Source organism: Sphaeramia orbicularis, chromosome 22, assembly GCF_902148855.1.
Source record: "Sphaeramia orbicularis chromosome 22, fSphaOr1.1, whole genome shotgun sequence".
NCBI classification, from domain to species: domain Eukaryota; kingdom Metazoa; phylum Chordata; class Actinopteri; order Kurtiformes; family Apogonidae; genus Sphaeramia; species Sphaeramia orbicularis.
The window spans coordinates 38715301-38733939 of record NC_043978.1 but is presented as its reverse complement, the minus strand read 5'-3'; the positions used below and the strand labels follow the sequence as shown (position 1 = coordinate 38733939).

Sequence of the window (18639 nt, the reverse complement as noted above, 5' to 3'; positions counted from 1 at the left end):
ATACAGGAAGCTACATATTTCTTTTCATACCTAATATTTACTATCCACCTATCTCTATGTATTCAAAAGTTGTTTTCTATTTTTGTAAAGCACTGTGAATTACCTTGTGTATAAACTGTGCTCTACAAATAAACTTATCTTGCCTTTGTTTGCATATAGAGTGGTAACTACATGTTAACCCTACGAAAGTAATAAACCGCAAATGTAATAAAAATTTTCAGCTTTTAACGTAATAATCCCACAAATGTAGTAACATTTGCCAACCACAAACGTTATGCCTCATTTCCCACAAATGTAATAATTATTACTTTTGTAGGGATTTATTACGTTTGTATGATGGTAAAAATCTTCAGTTTTCAAAATTGTAATAATTTCACATAAATGTAATTCACTGATTGATTGATTGATTGATTGATTGATGTATTTATTTAAAACATGAATGTCAAAAAAGAAGAAAAATAAATAAGCAAACAAAAACAAACATAAGACATACAATTCACATTCGAAAAGGAGTGAGAGGAAGTATAACTTAGAAACTCCCACCCTTTCTCCTTATATAATAAGTAATAAAATAATAAATTAATAATAATAAATTAGTACATCACATATGTTTAAGTAATGCATGCATGAATATTAATTCATCTTTCTTCTTCTTCCCATTTATTCTTGTCCTTTGGGTACTTGCCTTTTTACAATGATCAAACGTTGCAGTTACACCACATAGTCCTAATTGCAGATTAATAGGTTTTTAATTACAAATATGGAGGAACAAAACAGAATGGGCAAAAATGTTGTAAAGGTTTTATTATAAAGCTTAACTATGAACTGGATATTTTTTACTCTCATTAAGTATAATAGAAGCCTGTGTTTGAACCATGTAATAAAATGTCTTGATATGATTATGATAACAATGGAGAGGGTAGGAGCACACTGTGGGAAAATGAGGTTTTACATTTGTGGTAGGTGACTGTTATTGCATTTATGGTATTATTATGTTAAAAGCTGCACATTTTTATTACATTTGCGGTTTATTACTTTTGTGGGAGTTATTACATTTGTGGGGTTAACAACTGCATATTTTTTTTTACTGTGCAACTAGTAAAGCAAAAAAAAAAAGTTGAAAAATAAGTTACAACAACAACAACAACAACAACAACAACAACAAGAATGATCATTTGTTTTATTTATCAAAGAAAACTGAGCTACTGTTGGTGTTCTACAAAATACTGTACTATTTCTCTATTTCCCTGAAATGTATTTCATGAATTCGAATATAAATTAATCATAAAAGCATTTTTGGCAAGTATTTATATAATTTTTTTATTCGTATTTATTATTTAGCGACAGAAGTGTACCAAATGCGTGACATTCATGAAATCACGCTACTATAAAAACATTCACGCTGATAGGTAGAAACACCTGTCAGTATGTAATTATACTCCCGCCCTTTTCAGTGATTGGCCAGGATTTGACAATCACTTATTTTCTATTGGTAGATTTTATGACTGATCTCGTCAGAGCAGGAAGAGATGTCGACTAACCGTCTTCCAGGTAAATATTCAACAGAGGATGCTAGCAATCCCCATGTCTGACACGACAAAAGGACAACAACTCCCGAGTAACCGGAGCAAAGATGAAACAACATGCTTTATCGAAGGCATTAAGGTATTTTACAATCACTCTTTGACTTGTTTTCAGACTTCGATAAAGGAGAAGTTACAGGGCGCGGCCTGCTGGTATTAGCTTGCTAGCCAACCGCCGTGCTAACATTATGACATTTAGCGCTTAGCTTAATAACAACATTATCTGCGAGCTAAAATGTCGTAAGCGAATAAGCTCGCCGTGTTGGATGAAGCTGTATTCACTGTTCATTAACAAAGAAACGCTAACAAATTAGAGCTGCCGGTACGGTCAGGAAATGACATAAGATTTGGATTTAGCTAGGTGTATGCGGTTGTTTTCAGGTATGTCTCTGATGAGTTTCCAGATTACATGTAAGGGCAGGATCATTGTTAATAAAGCTGTCACCACACATTTGCCTAAAAGTAGCAGCTGGTTATCATGCATTAACGTCCTTTCCATGTTTAAAATGTAAACAAAGCCAAAGCTTGACAAGCAGGTTGATAAGTTTGTTTCCTGTTGTTATTAGTGGCTTGTTGTCCCAGTTGTTCTGTCATGCAACACCGAGAGATATTTGGATAAATTTCAGACTTTAATTTGGTCAATTGCTGTTTTGTGTGCTGTTTGACAGTTTGATAGTAATGATAAGTTAGCAATCCGTGTTCAATAAAATGTCTGTTCTTTATCTAATGGCCAGATACTCAGTGCTGAATCCGCCATCATTACAGATTATGGCCTGATCTGCTTCGTTAGTTATACTCCTTTTTACCTGATCAAGAATAGTTGCACTATATATGTTGGTTTACTTGTCTACCTGTAAAATGTTTTCAGGTGTTGCAGATTATAACAAAATACTGTATAGAATCAGTAGTGTTTCAATGTGTGTTCCTGTGTTCTGTAATGTCTGAAGTTACATTTTCAATTGTTTGTTAAGTCCTTAATGTTTAAATACCATCAGGTTTTATATGAGTAAGATATGTGATAGATACAAGTGCAAGATTTGTGTTGTAGGGCTGCAGTTAATGGGTATATTCAATGTCATTTTTTTCCATTAATTGATGAGTTGGCTGGATAGATTTCATTGAGTGTTTCCTAGAGATCAAGCTGTTGTCTTGAAATGCTTAGTTTGATCACCAACAATGTTCAGTTCCCTGCCATGTAAAAGAAACAAGAAAATTAGCAGATGGAATCAGAGATGTTTGGCTCCAACAGATAATTATATTACCAAAATTATTGTTGATTAACATTGCAGTTGATAACTAATAAATCACCGTAATCATTGATAATGTGTTGCCAAAACCAGATGTGTTGCAGCTAAAAAGAAACTGATGAAACTGATATAGCATTCTTCACTGTACAAAATCACTCCAGACCAAAAGTGAAAATACTTTAGTCAAGTGTGTTGAATCACTGTCAGCATGATTGTTTCTTTAATGGCAGCAAAGAAGTTCGTTAGTTAAAACAGGTGTAACACAAACTTCAACTCGCTTTCTCTGTGGTATGATCATTTAGAAGAAAGAATCACATCGAGGCAGTAATTACGAGGCAGTTACAATTACATGCTAAGCATAATCATCATATATGTAGGTAAAGGTATTGTAAGTTCAAAAACACTTTCTTAGACTATGTAAATGTCAAATCCTGCCTAATCTGAAATAGTAAACAAACTCAGTGCCACAACCAAACTAGGATTAGCACCTGAGAGGTCACTGGTATTATGTTGCCTCTTAGGCCAGATCTTCTGTTTTATTAGAAAATTCTTAAAGACAATGAGGGCAGCACTGCCTTATTTGTAAAGGAGAAATTTATCAGAAACTTGTGTTTTCTGCTGGGTTTGGTTACATCTCAGTGGTTTTCTCAGCCAACTTCATTTAAGGTGGATTATCAGAGGATTTCTGTTTGTGTGTAATGGTATTCAAGCTTTGACTTGTACACATGGTCTGACTGCACATGTTGTTTCGCACACAACCCCCCTGCCTTATACAAATAAAATAATCCTTCCTTAGACCAAAGCCCGATAACTAAACACAGTAATGTGTTCACAACATGTAGGTGATTAGGATCACATGTTATTTGTACAAAAATAAGATCAGAGAGCATAGGAATATTGGTGCTATTTAAATGAAATATAATTAAATGTAATTATTTGATTATTTTTATGATCAAATCATATTTTAATCATTAGACATATTTCATTTCCATGTGAATATCAAAGTCATACAGGTACATCTAAAAAAAATGTTTATTGTAGAAAAGTATTTTTTAAAATTATTTCATTCAAACAGTGAAACTAATATTTTAGAGTTATTACACATCAAGTGAAATTGTTTTGATGATTTTGCTTAAGTTACTTCTCATGAAGTCTGAAATCTGGTGTCTAAAAGTAGTCTAGAAATCTGAATTGAATATTTTATCAAGATTAAGTAAAAAGGGTATTTATAATACAGAAATATTGAACAGAAATATTGAACTTCTGAAAAATGCACACTACCGGCCGAAAGTTTTAGGACACCCCAATTTTTCCAGTTTTGTATTGAAATTCAAGCAGTTCAAGTCCAATGATAAGCTTGAAATGGTACAAAGGTAAGCGGTGAACTGCCAGAGATAAACAAAAAAAGGTAAGGTTAAACAAAACTGAAAAATAATGTACATTTCAGAATTATACAAAAAGGCAAACAAGAAATGGGTTAACAACTTAAAGCAGTTCTGCAGCAATGGAGGTTGATCAAGCCTCGAAAGTTGGTACTACCAATTCCTACAGGTGTCCCAATGTTTCTGAATTCCTTCCAAACCCCTCTGTCTGCATAAAAGCAGTGTTGGAACACACTTTGGTACCATACTGTTGTGAGCATTATTTGAACAGTATTGTACTGCAGAAAGTAGTGTGTTACTATAAAAATGGCGAGGAAAAGGCAATTAACAATAGAAGAGAGACAGACCATCATAACACTTAAAAATGTAGGTCTTTCCTCCAGAGAAATTGCCAAGAAAGTCAAGGTGTCAGTAAGTCCAGTTTCCTTCACCATCAAAAGGCACTCAGAAACTGAGGGAAATGCTGACAGGAAGAAGTGTGGCAGACCCAAAGACACAACAGAATCAGAAGACAAGTCTCTGAGAGTCAACAGCTTGCGTGATAGGCGACTCACAGGACAACAGCTTCAAGCACAGCTCAATAGTGGTCGTAGTAAGCAAGTCTCAGTTTCAACTGTGAACAGAAGACTTCCAGTTGCAGGTTTGATGGGTCGAGTTGCAGCAAGAAAGCCATTGCTGAGACTTCAGAATAAGAAAAAGAGGCTTGCCTGGGCCATGAAACACCGCCAGTGGACTACTGAAGACTGCAAGAAGGTGTTATGGACTGGTTTTTACCTCTGGTAGTTTACTGTTTACCTTTGCACCATTTCAAGCTGTTCATTGAACTTGAACTGCTTGAATTTCAATACAAAACTGGAAAAACTGCGGTGTTCTAAAACTTTTGACTGGTAGTGTATTTATACATTAATTTTCTGTGACTTCCTAATTCTCTGGAGGGTGATAGAGGGGCTGGAGTGAATCCCAGTGGCCTTTGGCTGAAGGCAGGATACACCCTGGATGTGTTGTCAGTTCATGGCAAGGCATTCACACCTATATGCAATTCAGAGAAGGCTGTTAACCTATAGCCCCTTTTAGACAGCTGTCATGGGAATATTTTGCCTTTATTCTGGGACGACATCTGTGCAAACAAAATGGTAGGATCATTTGGTCCCACCTCTGTCGTGGCCCTGTAACACCTCTGAAGGTAGTAACAGAGCCGTGATAAAGATGGAATCATGATTCCAGAGCGCTGTGTAAAAGGAACACCTCTCATACTACACCTCTCATACTGCAACCAAGGTGTCCTTTTGATGATGTATTGAGTGTGCAACCCCGACGCCGGGGGGATTTAAAAATGAGCAGGGGCCATGTACAGTAAACAAACATATCAACGTGACCAGAAAGATGTCAAACTGGGGAGACGCTGAGATCCGTGAGCTGTTGTCACTTCGGGTGGAGGACTCTATCCATGCCAACATTTGTGGAATGGTCAAAGACAGGCCCAGACTCTGGAGAGGTTAGCAACACCGCTGTGCTTGGGGTATTTCTGATGTACAAGTTATACGTCACACTAAATGCTGTGCTGCGTCACCGCCCCTTTGATTCCGGAACGAAGGTCCTCTGTGTAAAAGTTCAGCCTGTCTCACCTCTGTTACTCCTTTGGCTTGGCTTTGGAAATCGGTCAATGGTGGCAAAAAGGTGGGATCACCATCTCACCTTTTTTCCAGGATCTCTGTGTAAAAGTGGTTTATAATGCACAAATGATCAGCCTGTGGCTCTGCTGAGGTTTTATGGAAGTCAAGGTTGTTTTGATAGCAGACTTAAGCTCATCTGTATGATTGGGTCTGGTGTCTCTTAGTTCAGTGTGTACGGAACCTGAATGAGAAATTCATGGTATTTACGGCATAAATGATGAAATAAACTAAACTTAAAAAAAAAAAAAAAAATCAGTGGCGCTTAAAATGAAATGTTCTAGTATTTTCAGGTATGTGGTCATCTATTTTTAGAGGTGTGGGCTATAATTATCAAAATTGAAATTAAAAAAGATTCTTGAAACACTTTAATTTACATGGGGGGTAGGAGGTCTGCCCCTACTTATTTAGTATTAAAGTAATCTATAAAGGGAATTTGCTTCATTTTATTGCAAAATACCACTGTACAGTGCCACAGAATGTGTCTTTACGTTGTGTAGTTAAGAGTAAAACATACACACTAATTATAAGAATAATCAAGAATGAAAATATGTTATGGATCTAGATATGATACTCTATGATATACAGATTTCACTTTCTGAAATAACCGACAAAACACATTTAACTTTCCACAGTATTCAGATTTTTCCAGATGTATCTGTATATGGTAGCAGCAGCATGAAAACTAAATGTTTTAGTTTTAGTTTTTTTTTCTTCACTTTCCTTCTTTTTCGACTGTACCGCATTTCTTTCCAACCCTTTTTACTTTGCACCGTGGAACTGAGCACACATTTGACTGTTTTTGTTTCAGACTTCCGACTGAGAGCCTGTAGCCATGGATGGCAACAACACCTTCCCCAGCTTTGTGGATTTGGATGACTTTCTTACAAAACACAACTCCAACTTTATCTGGCTCCTCGTAGGTAAGTGCCCTGTAGCTGCACTGTGAAAGAAAAAAGCCCAGGTACAGAAAGCATCTGTGTCTGATCCATGCTGGATGTTTCCTTTGCAAAACGAAACGGAGTATCTTTTAACATGTAAAATGCATGTACGTCAGCATTGGATCAGGTTCCAGTTGAAGGAGCTGTTCAGTTGAGGATGTGCTGTCATTTTCTTGGCAGTTTTTCTATTCTGCTGTTGTCTGTTCAGTTGATAATCACACTGCCCTCCAAAAAAGAGTTTTCATCCAAACTAACAGGTACATACTTGATGAGAATTTGGCAGAAAAATTTTGAAATGCCTCTGTAAAAATAATGTTTGCAGAAAGATTATCATTGTATTGTTCAGATCTGTTGTATTTCCTGGTAGGTCATAGACATTGCTCTCATTGTGCAGGATCATATTGACTTTTTTTATGACCACAAAGTAATTGGAAAAAACCAAATCAGGCTTTTGTGTGTCAGGAAAAGAAGCCTCTGTCACACGGTATTTAACCTTTTAACAACGGCAGTCTCTCCGGCACTGTATTTTGCGCTTTACAGCATTCAAATTACTGTAACTCCTGAACCGCTTTCCAACACCATATAACACTTTACAGCAGTAGTGTGGGACTCTATTACAAGTAGAAAGGAACTGTTTCAGAGACTTCCACACAGGCTAAAAACACCTGGAAATAACAAAAAATATGAAGCCATAATATGGATACTGAATGTTCTGGACCAAAATGCATGTTTGAGCAGATGTTAAATAGTTAAAAGTTTATTTCTGCAATTTACAGTTGTTTCTGATAATAAATATGCTCAAACTTCAAGTCTGTTTTTCTTTTACTAAAACACACTGTTGTAAGCATTTATTATTTATAATAATGGTAATTAATGGCCAGATATTGAAAGTTAAGTTCTTCCTGAAAACAAAGGTGCAGAAGAATTGGCAAAAAAAGACAGTTTCTGACACTTTTATTGCAAAGAAAACATGAAAACACTTGGGCGACCTGTTATAATGTCAGTCTTAAAAAGGGTTAAATGAATGGATCATACTGAAACATTGGTAGATATCCCAGCCCTAGTGTTGTAAATTATTATTTTTTAATCCCTTGCAAACTTCATTTTATGTTATATTTAATTGGTCATATTTAAGACAGACCATGCGTAACAAAATATTGGCAAAGCTCATAAGTCTTAAAAGGGTTAAAGCTCCCATCATAAATTATTGGCCTTGTAAATATAGTGTTCATGTACATGTATAATTAATGACTTGTAGGCTTTTTATTGTCTTTGACACTGTTGTATTTTTGCCTTACAGCCACCATTCTATCCTGTGGATGGATCATCTATTTAACTTATTACAACTCCCGCAACATTGGGCTCATCCTCACTCTCATCATCAACAGACTCTACAAAGATGGCTACATTCATATTGGTGCGTTCACTTGGAGCTTAGTCAGAGGGTGATAAACAGGGAGGAGGAATGCTGCCAAAGATTTCAGTTCAAGGCGTTAACTCGGCCTGTTGAATATTTCATGACGAGCCAGGTTTTCTCAGTGATTATCTCCATGGAGTCTGATCAGCAAACCGCAACCAGACCGAGTTTCTTTTACACAAACTACACTTAATTTATGGGGCACCTTGGGACCGTAAAGCCACACTTACTCTACCACTATTTTTCAGCAAAGTAACAAGTTCTTTCCAAAAACATGTCAGTTTCTCAAAAAAACATCTGCAATAATGTATTCTGTGATATATATAGTACGCTGAAGCTTGCATTTTTTTGCACTTAACACTTTATTGGCAGGTTTTAGTTTCATAGTAGTGCATGTTAGGAGAAACCTGCAACTTCCTGGCTTTGAGTAAATAGGAAGTGTTAGAATAACAACTAGGGCAACATTAAATTTTTAAATGGAAGGCAGAGCTTGGTTAACATCTATTTAGCAGTATGTGTCACTACAAAGTGAGCAGTCACCCATGTGCCCGCTTATGTATTTTTAAACATCTTTTTTTTAAATGTATATTCATTGTACTGACAATTTCCAATGATTTTATTTTTTTAGGGAATCTCTTTCTTTTTGTGGAAGTCTAGTAAATAAATACAAGATAATAACATCTATTACAAACAGTTTAACATAGGGTAACTTATTTTCCTGAAGTGCTTTATTTAACTGCGTGTGTTGAACAGGGTTGAACTTGTTTAAGGTGTGTGTAATCAAATGTTATTGAGTCATATTTCTGCACAGAGTTTGAGAGAAGTACTGACCAACACAGTCCTCGTGATGGGAGGATGTTAGTCAACAGATTCACATCCTGTTGCCAGTGTCGCTGTCGGTTTTTGACATTAAAAACCATGCTGACCTGCTTTTACTGTACAGTATCATACTGCTGATCCAACAATCTCTACCTGTTTCATCAAATTTTATTTTATTTTATCTAACTGCTGATGCGACCTGTGTGATGCCAAACGAAATTTCATTGTATCCTATGTACAATGACAAATAAAGCTTCTTATCTTAAAAGAATTAGAACACAATACATGTTCTGTGATGTTATGAACCAAAAGGAGCTAATGATGTAAACTGTCAATCAAACTGAATATTCCGATAATGCAACACAGAGAAGTAAGCCCATTGTGTGAAAGAGCTTAATTAACCGTCATATTCCATTTTTGCGTATTTTAATTTACTGCTGTGATAACTCGAATTCTGTTTGCTGCAATCACGTCTAAATAGATTTGCTCTTGCATGTACAGAGATCTTATCGCTTTACAGATAGTCCAATAAACATTACTCTTATTGCTTTTGCAACATTTTTAGCATGTGTAACACTTAGTATGCCTGACCTCTCCTCCACAGGCTCGTTCTCCTTCTCTGTGCTGTCAGGGAAAGTCATGTTCAGAGATGTCTACTACATCAACCAAGACATGTCTATCAGGTAGTCTGACTGATGCTGTGCAACTCTGTCCTCCTCTGTTCCTCTATTACTTCTTTGTTCTCTGACTGACTGATTTGTTTTTCTCTGTGACAGGATACAGGATGGCTTCCTTATATTTCGTTGGTGGAAAATGTATAACCCAAAACAGAAACAGCATGGTAAGTAGAGTGGGGTTAAGTTCTGTTGGGAACAAAGAACAAGAGAAAGAAGTGAAACTCCTTGACTAATGTTGCCTAAAAAACGGGTGGGATGATGTGTGTAGTCTGAGAAGGAAAATACGAACTTACAAATGTGTAGTTTCAAACTTAAAGAATTTTAATTGGCATTCTATTGGGAATAAATGTAGCCTTCCTAGTTTTAATGTGTGTGGTTTTTTTTTTTTTTTTGCTATAAGGAGAAAATGTGTAGATCTTTCTTATCTGTGTTCGACTGTCCAGATACATAAGGACCAGAATAAATTGCTTATGGAACCAAAGCATAATTTTTGTCTGGTTTGACTCTCTCTTACCACCAGACCCCAAGGCAGAGACCAGGCTTTACGTGACAGTAAACGGCTTTGAGTTTCACGTCTACAATCGGACCGACCTCTATGCCCGCCTGCAGGAGACCTTTGGCCTGGAGCCCACACTAATAACACCCAAAAAAGATGAAGAGCGGGGACGGGAGGAGCGAAGCAAGACCCTTGATAGGTAAGATATTAAAGTGGTCCATGTTTTTACCTAATATTTTTATATAAATATATATATATATATATATATATATATATATATATATATATATATATATATATATTATATCTCCTTTATTTCACCAGGTAAAATCCTCATTGAGATTTAGAATCTATATTCCATGGATGACCTGGACAACAGAGCTGCATAGACATACTTAAAACAAATTAAGAGGCACCAACAATACATAGAAATTAATACAATATCCAGTTATACACGATGAAAGAAAGTTCAGGAGATAATAAGGACACCTCATTTGAGTTGCTTAGAAAACAATCAACCAGTGACTAGACTTTGGTTATTATAAAAGTTAATGTGATTATTGTAAATAACTCATAACAGCTCTAAGCATTCATCTTATTTTTTTAAATGTCAAATATCAGAGTACTGTATTGGAGGGAAACTATGGGTATAATTGAGTCTGAAACAAGAACTATCTCAGTAATTGTTGTTATGCTGCCATTAAGCACAATATTGTCTCACTATTCTTGACTTCAGTTTGCAGCAGAGTTGTAAAAGAACACAGTCAGTTGTAGAAAGCACAAAACAAGCAGGAAACAAGTATTACATTATATATTTTGTTTAGTGTAAGAAATCTAAGCAAGCTGTGCATTGTGGTCTGCCTTCTGTCTCATCACAAAGACATCAATACTGTCTGGTAAAATACAGCTTTATTTGCAACTTGTGGTAATGGTTTTTTTTAACAGCTGTTACAAGACTTAATGCACTTGGCTTTATTTATAGTGTGAACATCAAAGCAGAGAGTCCAGACCCCACGTCATCTTGGCGCTCTCTCATTCCTGTCATCAAAGTGAACATCAGCACAGTGAGTACAGTGCAGATTCACAGACACCCCCATCACTGGGAAATTTATCAAAGACCATTAGACATTAAACATTAAAGCTCCGTAATGTGATCGGGTCTGTGCATTTGTTCTTCTGTAGGGCCGTTTGGCATTTGGGAACCACTACCTCCCCCAGACTCTGTGTGTGAACTTTGAAGATGCCTTCCTGACGTACGCTACCAAGCCACCGTCCAGCCACCTGGACCAATTCATGCACATCGTCAAAGGCTCACTGGAAAATGTGCGCGTCATGCTGGTTCCCAGTCCCCGCTACCTGGGCATGCAGAATGACGAGTAAGCACAGACCTCACACTGATGGAGAGGGGGAGCTGCTGGGTCATCTGCATACATTTCTACTTCATTTGATGTTATTATCAATTTGCTTGCTGTAAATTTGTCACCTTTCAAGGCTGGTATTACAAGGGGTTTGCCGCTTATATGAACGCCAGGTGTTATTTATTCAAGGTAATTTTTAAATGTGCTGACCTCATTTCTCTGCAGTAGTTGTTGTCGGCACTAAAACATGTAGATAACAGGTGCTTCCTGAAGAATCACCAGTCATGAAAGTGAAGTAGAACATGGGATTTTTGCTTATTAATGTGGCTGATTGTGTGTTTCTGCTCTTTCTCTGTTGCTTCCTATTTACTCTGTATCTATGGTGTTGATCATAAGTGTGTTCATCTCATTCATTTTTACAAAAATGACAGATCTGTTGTGTCACTACACTACACAAAACTCACTATACACTTGTGCCATTTTTTTGTCATGTCTGTACAGAGATAAACAGTTTAAAGGATGCTCTATTTTTATCTGGAAATGGGCTGTAATAGCACTTTTTTCAGATGAATAAATCTTTCCTCTTTCTCTTTCCACTTGGCAGCTTTAACTGTACCGTTTAAAATCAGCTAAATTTCCATAAGCAGTTATTCCTTCACTTCTAATGAATAAAACAACATGGAGGGTGAAATTGCATTACCTTCAGTGATAAGAGTCACTCTATATTTGCTTGGCAGCTGCAGTATCTCAGAATCTGTCTACGATTTCAACCTCCTGCAGTCCAGTAAAAAAATGAGCAGCGGTTTATGAGAGGACGGGAGTGTTTCATACCTGTGATGAGCTTCAGTGTTGACTCTTAGGTGTAGTAGGAAATTTATATGAGACTTTATTTGTGATGTAATTGTTCTCTGTTGTAGACCTCCAAGGCTGATGGGCGAAGGCTTTGTGGTCATGCAATCCAATGATGTAGACATCTACTATTACCAGGATGAACCCGGTACACATACACCTCAAGACATATTGACATTCATGCAACTACTTCACCAGTATACGATTGGTGAACCAGTAAACCAAATATTAGGTGTTTCAAAGTCAGGAGTGTGCTGTGTGGTCATTGGCTTTACATGTATTTGTATGTAGGTCTGGTCCCTGTGGAGCAGGAGAGTGGAGAGGAGGCTGAGACGTGCAGTGAGGAGGATAAGCTGCAGGACTTGCCTCCATGTTGGGGTCTAGATATCGTCTGTGGTAAAGGAACTGATTTCAACTATGGGCCGTGGGCAGACCGTCAGAGGTGAGCAAAGAGCGTGCACAAACACTGTGTATTTCACATGTATGACATCATAACCGATATCCAGGGTTCGTACGGATATTTGAAATCCTTGAAAATGCTTGAATTTCAATATTGTGTTTTCAAGGTCTGAAAAGTGCTTGAATTTAAATTTAAAGGGGTCATTTTTTGCTAAACCCACCTTTAGTAGTCTTTGGTACATCTATTTGTGTATGTGGGTATCCTAATAGTTCAAAAACTTTGAATTTGAACCCTTCAGGTGCTACAAAGCTATCTTTATATTAATTTTGTCAAAAATCAAGTGGATGTCTACAACCTGTTTTAATTTCTGTTTAATTTGTTACATCTACAGCTAGTTACGTCACGACATTTGCACATATATGGTCAAGACTTCCGACAAATATTTCTCCAAGTACACCATAATTGTTTGTCAGCAGCAGCTGTTTTAGTCCATACTGAAAATATGTCCAAACTTCGAGCCGATTACCAAAAGTCTTCAGTTGCTGGTTGTATTAACAAACACAAGTGGCTGAACGGGACAGAGAAGCATGGTCAACAACCTGGAGGGGGTGGAGTCATGTGCCTTTAAAGGGCCAGTGCTCAAAACAACCTTTCTGGTGTCATTACTCAGAAATAGGGTTGAAGATGGACCTGTGGAGTTAAATTAATGAAGAATTCAGACCCAAGCATAGCATTTACAGTTTATGTATACCACAGGAAAATGTTTTAAAATGCATAATTCCATTTTAAAAAGCAAAATATCACTCATTTAAGTGCTTGAAAGTGCCTGTAGTTCTTACTCTGATGTGATTTATTTCTTTATCTTTAATATTAACTCTGCCAGGTTAGATGTCAAGCCAAAGCTACTTACTTAGAGGAGATACGTTTTGAAAAATAAAACTTTGTCAAAAAAGAAAATTACCAGGTGATCTCAGGTCGACTCCAGGTACATTTTTATCTTAATCTTTGTCTCTGTGCGAGTGTGCCTGAAGAACGCCAAGTACCTTCCCTTTTTTGGATAAAACTTTGTGTTCTCCTTTAATTTCTAAACTTCTTGCTATTATGAAACATAATTTTAGATGTTTATAGCATAATACAATGTACATCATTGTGATAAAAAAACAAAAGTAAAAAAACAATCATCACTATATGTATTCCTATAGGTATGTATTTTACTCCAGCGATAATATCTGTGCTGGAAAAATTTGAAAATTACCCTTAAAAGTGCTTGAATTTGACCTGAAAAATATGTATGAACCCTGTATATCTTATCACACCATTAGTAGCAATCTGGGAATGAAAGTGAAGCTTTCTTACTACAGCTCAGACATTGGTGTTGCTTTTAAATGAGTGCTCACTTTTTTCAGGGACTGTCTGTGGAAGTTTTTCCTGCCAGCTGATTTCCAAGACATGAAGGTGACGGAGGTTGCACAGCCTGGAAAACCCCGGCAGATCCAGGCCTTCGAGCTGCGAATGAACATCATTGCTGATGCTACCATCGATCTGCTTTTTACCAAAAACAGGGTGACTCTTGCGCTCACTCTTATGTGCTTTCTTTTATTTTCTTTCTTTCTTTTCTTTCCTGTGCCCTGCTGCTTTGATCTTTCGTCTTCCCTCTGCTGCTCCCCTCATCTTTGTCTTTATGCTTCACCACGTTTTTGCGGCTGATATTAGTTCATGTTTTATGCTTTTTCAAATTTTCATCCCTGAGCAGCTCAGGGATTTTCACAAAGCTAAGAATGTGAAGTGCATACTAAATAACAACATAAATGCATGTGAAATATTTTTAAGCCAGTGTGGAGCCCTCGTTAATAATTTGGCAGCGTGTGTGACACGCTCTCTGTCTTTCTGTCTCGTCTTCTTACCAGGAAACCAATGCTATTCATGTGAATGTAGGTGCTGGCTCTTACCTCGAGGTCAACATACCTATGACTGTAGGAGAGAATGGTAAGTGTGTGTTAAAAAAGACAGCCATGGAAGCAATTTCTAATGTATTTTTCTTTTATACATGAGTTCACTGTATGTGGTTAATTTTTTTTATTAATGGCTTTTAAAATCTCAAGTTGAATTAATAAAAAAATGGTTTGCTATTAGGCAGTGTCACTTGTAAAAAAAAAAAATCACTTTCATTAATAAAGAAAATAATTTAAAAAAGTATTTAGACTTTACCACATAGAGCTCCATTCAGCATGTAGGTGTATTGCTCTACAACCCACAGGTTAAGTGAGCTGAAATTCAATATTGAAATCTTCACCCTCCATTATACAGTAATGGAGACTAAAGATCAAGTAAGACCAACAGAAATGAAATTCAAAGCCATTTCCAGAATAAAACAACTGACCTCAGGGGACATTTACCACCACAACACTGATACTTGGTGAGAGTATGTGTAATAATTTATCACACAGAGCAGATAATATTTTGTCAGTCATCAATCATTGCTGTCCTCCGCCCCCGGAAATGTAGTTAATGTAAAGAGCTTCACAAGTTTTACTGGTAAATGACATTATTTACAAGAACTTCGTTAAAGTTTGGATTTTGAGAATTGATGGCTGTGCGTTTTCTCTCTGCCCTTAGGCTACTCCCCCACCATCAAAGGTCAGCTGCTTCATGTGGACACGACCAGTAGCATGCAGTACAGAACTCTACTAGAGGCTGAGATGCTGGCTGTAAGTAGCAGCCAATAAAAGAAGAAGCTCTTTAGTCGATGATTTGCAGATACATTTTAACCTAATGCCACTTTTGTTTACTGCACTGTTACTGCACTGCACTGTATATACTGGGTTTGACATTTCTTTTTGACATATAATGTACATAGTTGTGATATACATATTCTTTACTGTTTTTATATTGATGTACATATTCTTGAGTGTTTATTTATATAGCTGGATGGATAGATAGATAGATAGATAGATAGATAGATAGATAGATAGATAGATAGATAGATAGATAGATAGATAGATAGATAGATAGACAGACAGACAGACAGACAGACAGACAGACAGACAGACAGACACTAGGGCTGTCAAAATTAACGCAGATTAATCCATCATCATGATTAATCTGATTAAAAATTTTAATGCAATTAACCCATCTGCAGCACAGAGTGACTCTGAATGTCCCTGGCAATGCATTTGAGGCACTTTGTCCAAGTAGAGTTACTGTTGCGCATGAACAAATGGAGAGTTGATCCAAACAATAAAGATCGAAGATGCTAAACAGCACGTTGGCCCTCTTGATGGGAAATATGAGTACAAAAAAACCCCAAGATGGAACAGTAGACCGACAGTATTATGCACACTCTGCAGGAAGGAGTTTTCTTTTCACTTCCACTCTAACATACCACATTAACGTGAAGCATACATTAGTCGGGGATTCTGCTAGCACTTCAGCTAACGCATCGCCCAGCATGCGGCAAACATGTTAAGTGCATATATATTCCCTTCTTTCTTGAGTCTGTTTGCTCTTGCAAAATGAAACGCGATTAATATAGACTAAAAATGAATGATATTTAATCGTGATTAATCGAAATTAATCCACAGCAACCGTGGGATTAATCTGATTAAAAATTTTAATCATTTGACGGCACTATATACACACACACACACACACACACTACCTCTAAGAAAAATTTTGTCTGCGTATAATAACAATAAACATTCTTGAATCTTTTTACCTCTCTTTGGACACTGATAGTTGAAGTGATTCATGTATGCGTAGTAAATGTTTAAGTGCTTTGCATTTGAGAAAATATGCCTTTTGTTTTTTTCAGTTCCATGTGATAGCGAGCTATCCTCGTGTGTGGAACATGTCTCAGTCATGGCAGTGTGAGATTGAGGTCTACAAAGCCACCTACCACTTCATCTACGCTCAGAAAAACTTTTTCACTGGTACTTCCCTCAGGAAATATATTGGATGAATGTTACTGTCAACATTCATTTACATCTCAAGAGATTTGTTTTTTTTTTAACTGTGCTGAATTAATTTTTTTCACTTTCCTATTATCTTTTAAGATTTGATCCAAGACTGGGCAAGTGACAGTGCCCCTGATATTTATTCCTTCGTACCCTATTCCTGGAAGTTTAAGATTCTTTTCCACCAGTTTGAGATGATCTGGGCAGCAAACCAGCATAACTGGATTGATTGTTCCACCAAGCAGCAAGAGAATGGTAAGGAAGATGTTCCTCCAGATGAATATGACTGTGGAAATGGAGATTGGCAGATTTTTGTTGTATTGTGTTTTCAATTTGTACATTGTGAGTACAGCTTATTAAATTTCATCCTTGTGCAGTTTTTTTCCTCTGTTTAAGGGTCTTTGTATAAGCAATTTCATAAATCATTCAAATCAGGTCTGATCTTTTTGTGTGATGTACCACACACAAAAGATGTCTGTAATGATATTTTTCTCTAAAGTAAAAGACACTTTACTTTCCAATTGAGGGGAAAAAATGGTTTCGTGAAAGAAAAGCATCAGAAAGTATTACATTAACATATAATTCATGGTATTATTAATGAGTAATATTGTAATTTAACTGTTTAATAGTAAGGGTGACTATCATTATCTGCAGAAGGGGGTGCAGATGGAGGCCAGCATCTTCTATCAGGGTTCTCAACAGGAATTAGTTACTCTGTGGGAAAGTGACAGCTCAAAAGGCAAAAATCACTCCCAGCTATTTTTTATGGTTACTTTGATGTTCAGTTTCACATGTATTGCTTAATTACTTGGAGTTTGATGTTCACTGGCTCTGATTTATCTATTTTAGTATTTATTACTTTGACGTACATGTTTAGTTCAACAGATTTCTGAATTTCAATGAAGTCAACAGGTTAATTTCAGACACTCATAGGTGATTTTCAGTGTCAGAAATTCATGATGAGTGACAGGGATGACATGGTCCGATAAATGGGCTATCATTTTTTTCCTGCTTTAAACTATAGTTGTTCTGTCAGTCTTTAAAAATCCACTATCTGTCGATTTCTGTTAGAAACCGAACTCTTCATTATCTACGTGTGCAGCATTAACAATGCACCAAAAATCCCACCAGTGAAGCTAATCAATAATGACTTAATAGCTCTTTAACACCGGAAGCCAATGTCCATGACAGGATCTTTTACTTAATTAAGTCATGATACATTTTACAGTGTATTCACTTCTTACATCCAGAGCAGAGCAGTCTAATCAATTATATTATTGATTTTCTATAGTGTACCTGGCTGCATGCGGCGAGACACTTAATATAGACTTCACTTTGCCTTTCAATGAGTTTGTCCCCACCACCTGCCACACCCGCTTCAGCTTGAAGGTGAGTCACACCAAGTGATGTCTTTGTTTAATTTAAACTTGAAAAATGTAGTAGATACTCACTTTTGCATTAATGATTACATTTTAAAGGTTTAAATGTATGCCGTTTAATTCCACCTTATAACCTCATAATTATAATTGTGCACAATTATATTTTTTTTGTATGTTTTTTACTTATTATGTATAATTCTTTAGTTATCATATTGATAATCTATTGTCTAGTGCAGTGGTTCTCAAACTTTTTACAGTGCAGTACCCCCTGAAATATATAGTTTTAGCCAAGTACCCCCCAATTCTTGCTTAAGCATTTTTAATTGAAAAAATAAGGCAACATTTGTTTTTATTTTCAAAACTTTTTAAACAAACAACATATATTTAACTTAAATATATTACAAATCACAAATCTTTATAAGAAAATTTTGTGCAAAATATAAACTGAAAAGTACCCTCTTTCATTGA

The 18639-nt window shown here is 36.4% G+C and overlaps 1 protein-coding gene across 6 annotated transcripts in view; it reads left to right on the top strand.

Annotated features, from left to right (window-relative positions):
* Positions 1-1519: 1519 nt before the first annotated feature.
* Positions 1520-18639, top strand: part of kiaa1109 (KIAA1109 ortholog) — a 79027-nt gene continuing 61907 nt past the window's right edge. For all 6 annotated transcript variants that reach the window (XM_030126374.1, XM_030126373.1, XM_030126372.1 and 3 more), the window contains exons 1-16: positions 1520-1665; positions 6694-6805; positions 8124-8240; positions 9664-9742; positions 9836-9900; positions 10257-10431; positions 11215-11296; positions 11415-11608; positions 12508-12587; positions 12731-12881; positions 14246-14402; positions 14747-14825; positions 15456-15547; positions 16651-16768; positions 16892-17047; positions 18084-18181. In XM_030126374.1, coding sequence (XP_029982234.1) covers positions 6718-6805; positions 8124-8240; positions 9664-9742; positions 9836-9900; positions 10257-10431; positions 11215-11296; positions 11415-11608; positions 12508-12587; positions 12731-12881; positions 14246-14402; positions 14747-14825; positions 15456-15547; positions 16651-16768; positions 16892-17047; positions 18084-18181 — 1731 coding nt within the window. In that variant the 5' untranslated portion in view covers positions 1520-1665; positions 6694-6717. The remainder of the gene's footprint in view (positions 1666-6693; positions 6806-8123; positions 8241-9663; positions 9743-9835; positions 9901-10256; positions 10432-11214; positions 11297-11414; positions 11609-12507; positions 12588-12730; positions 12882-14245; positions 14403-14746; positions 14826-15455; positions 15548-16650; positions 16769-16891; positions 17048-18083; positions 18182-18639) is intronic.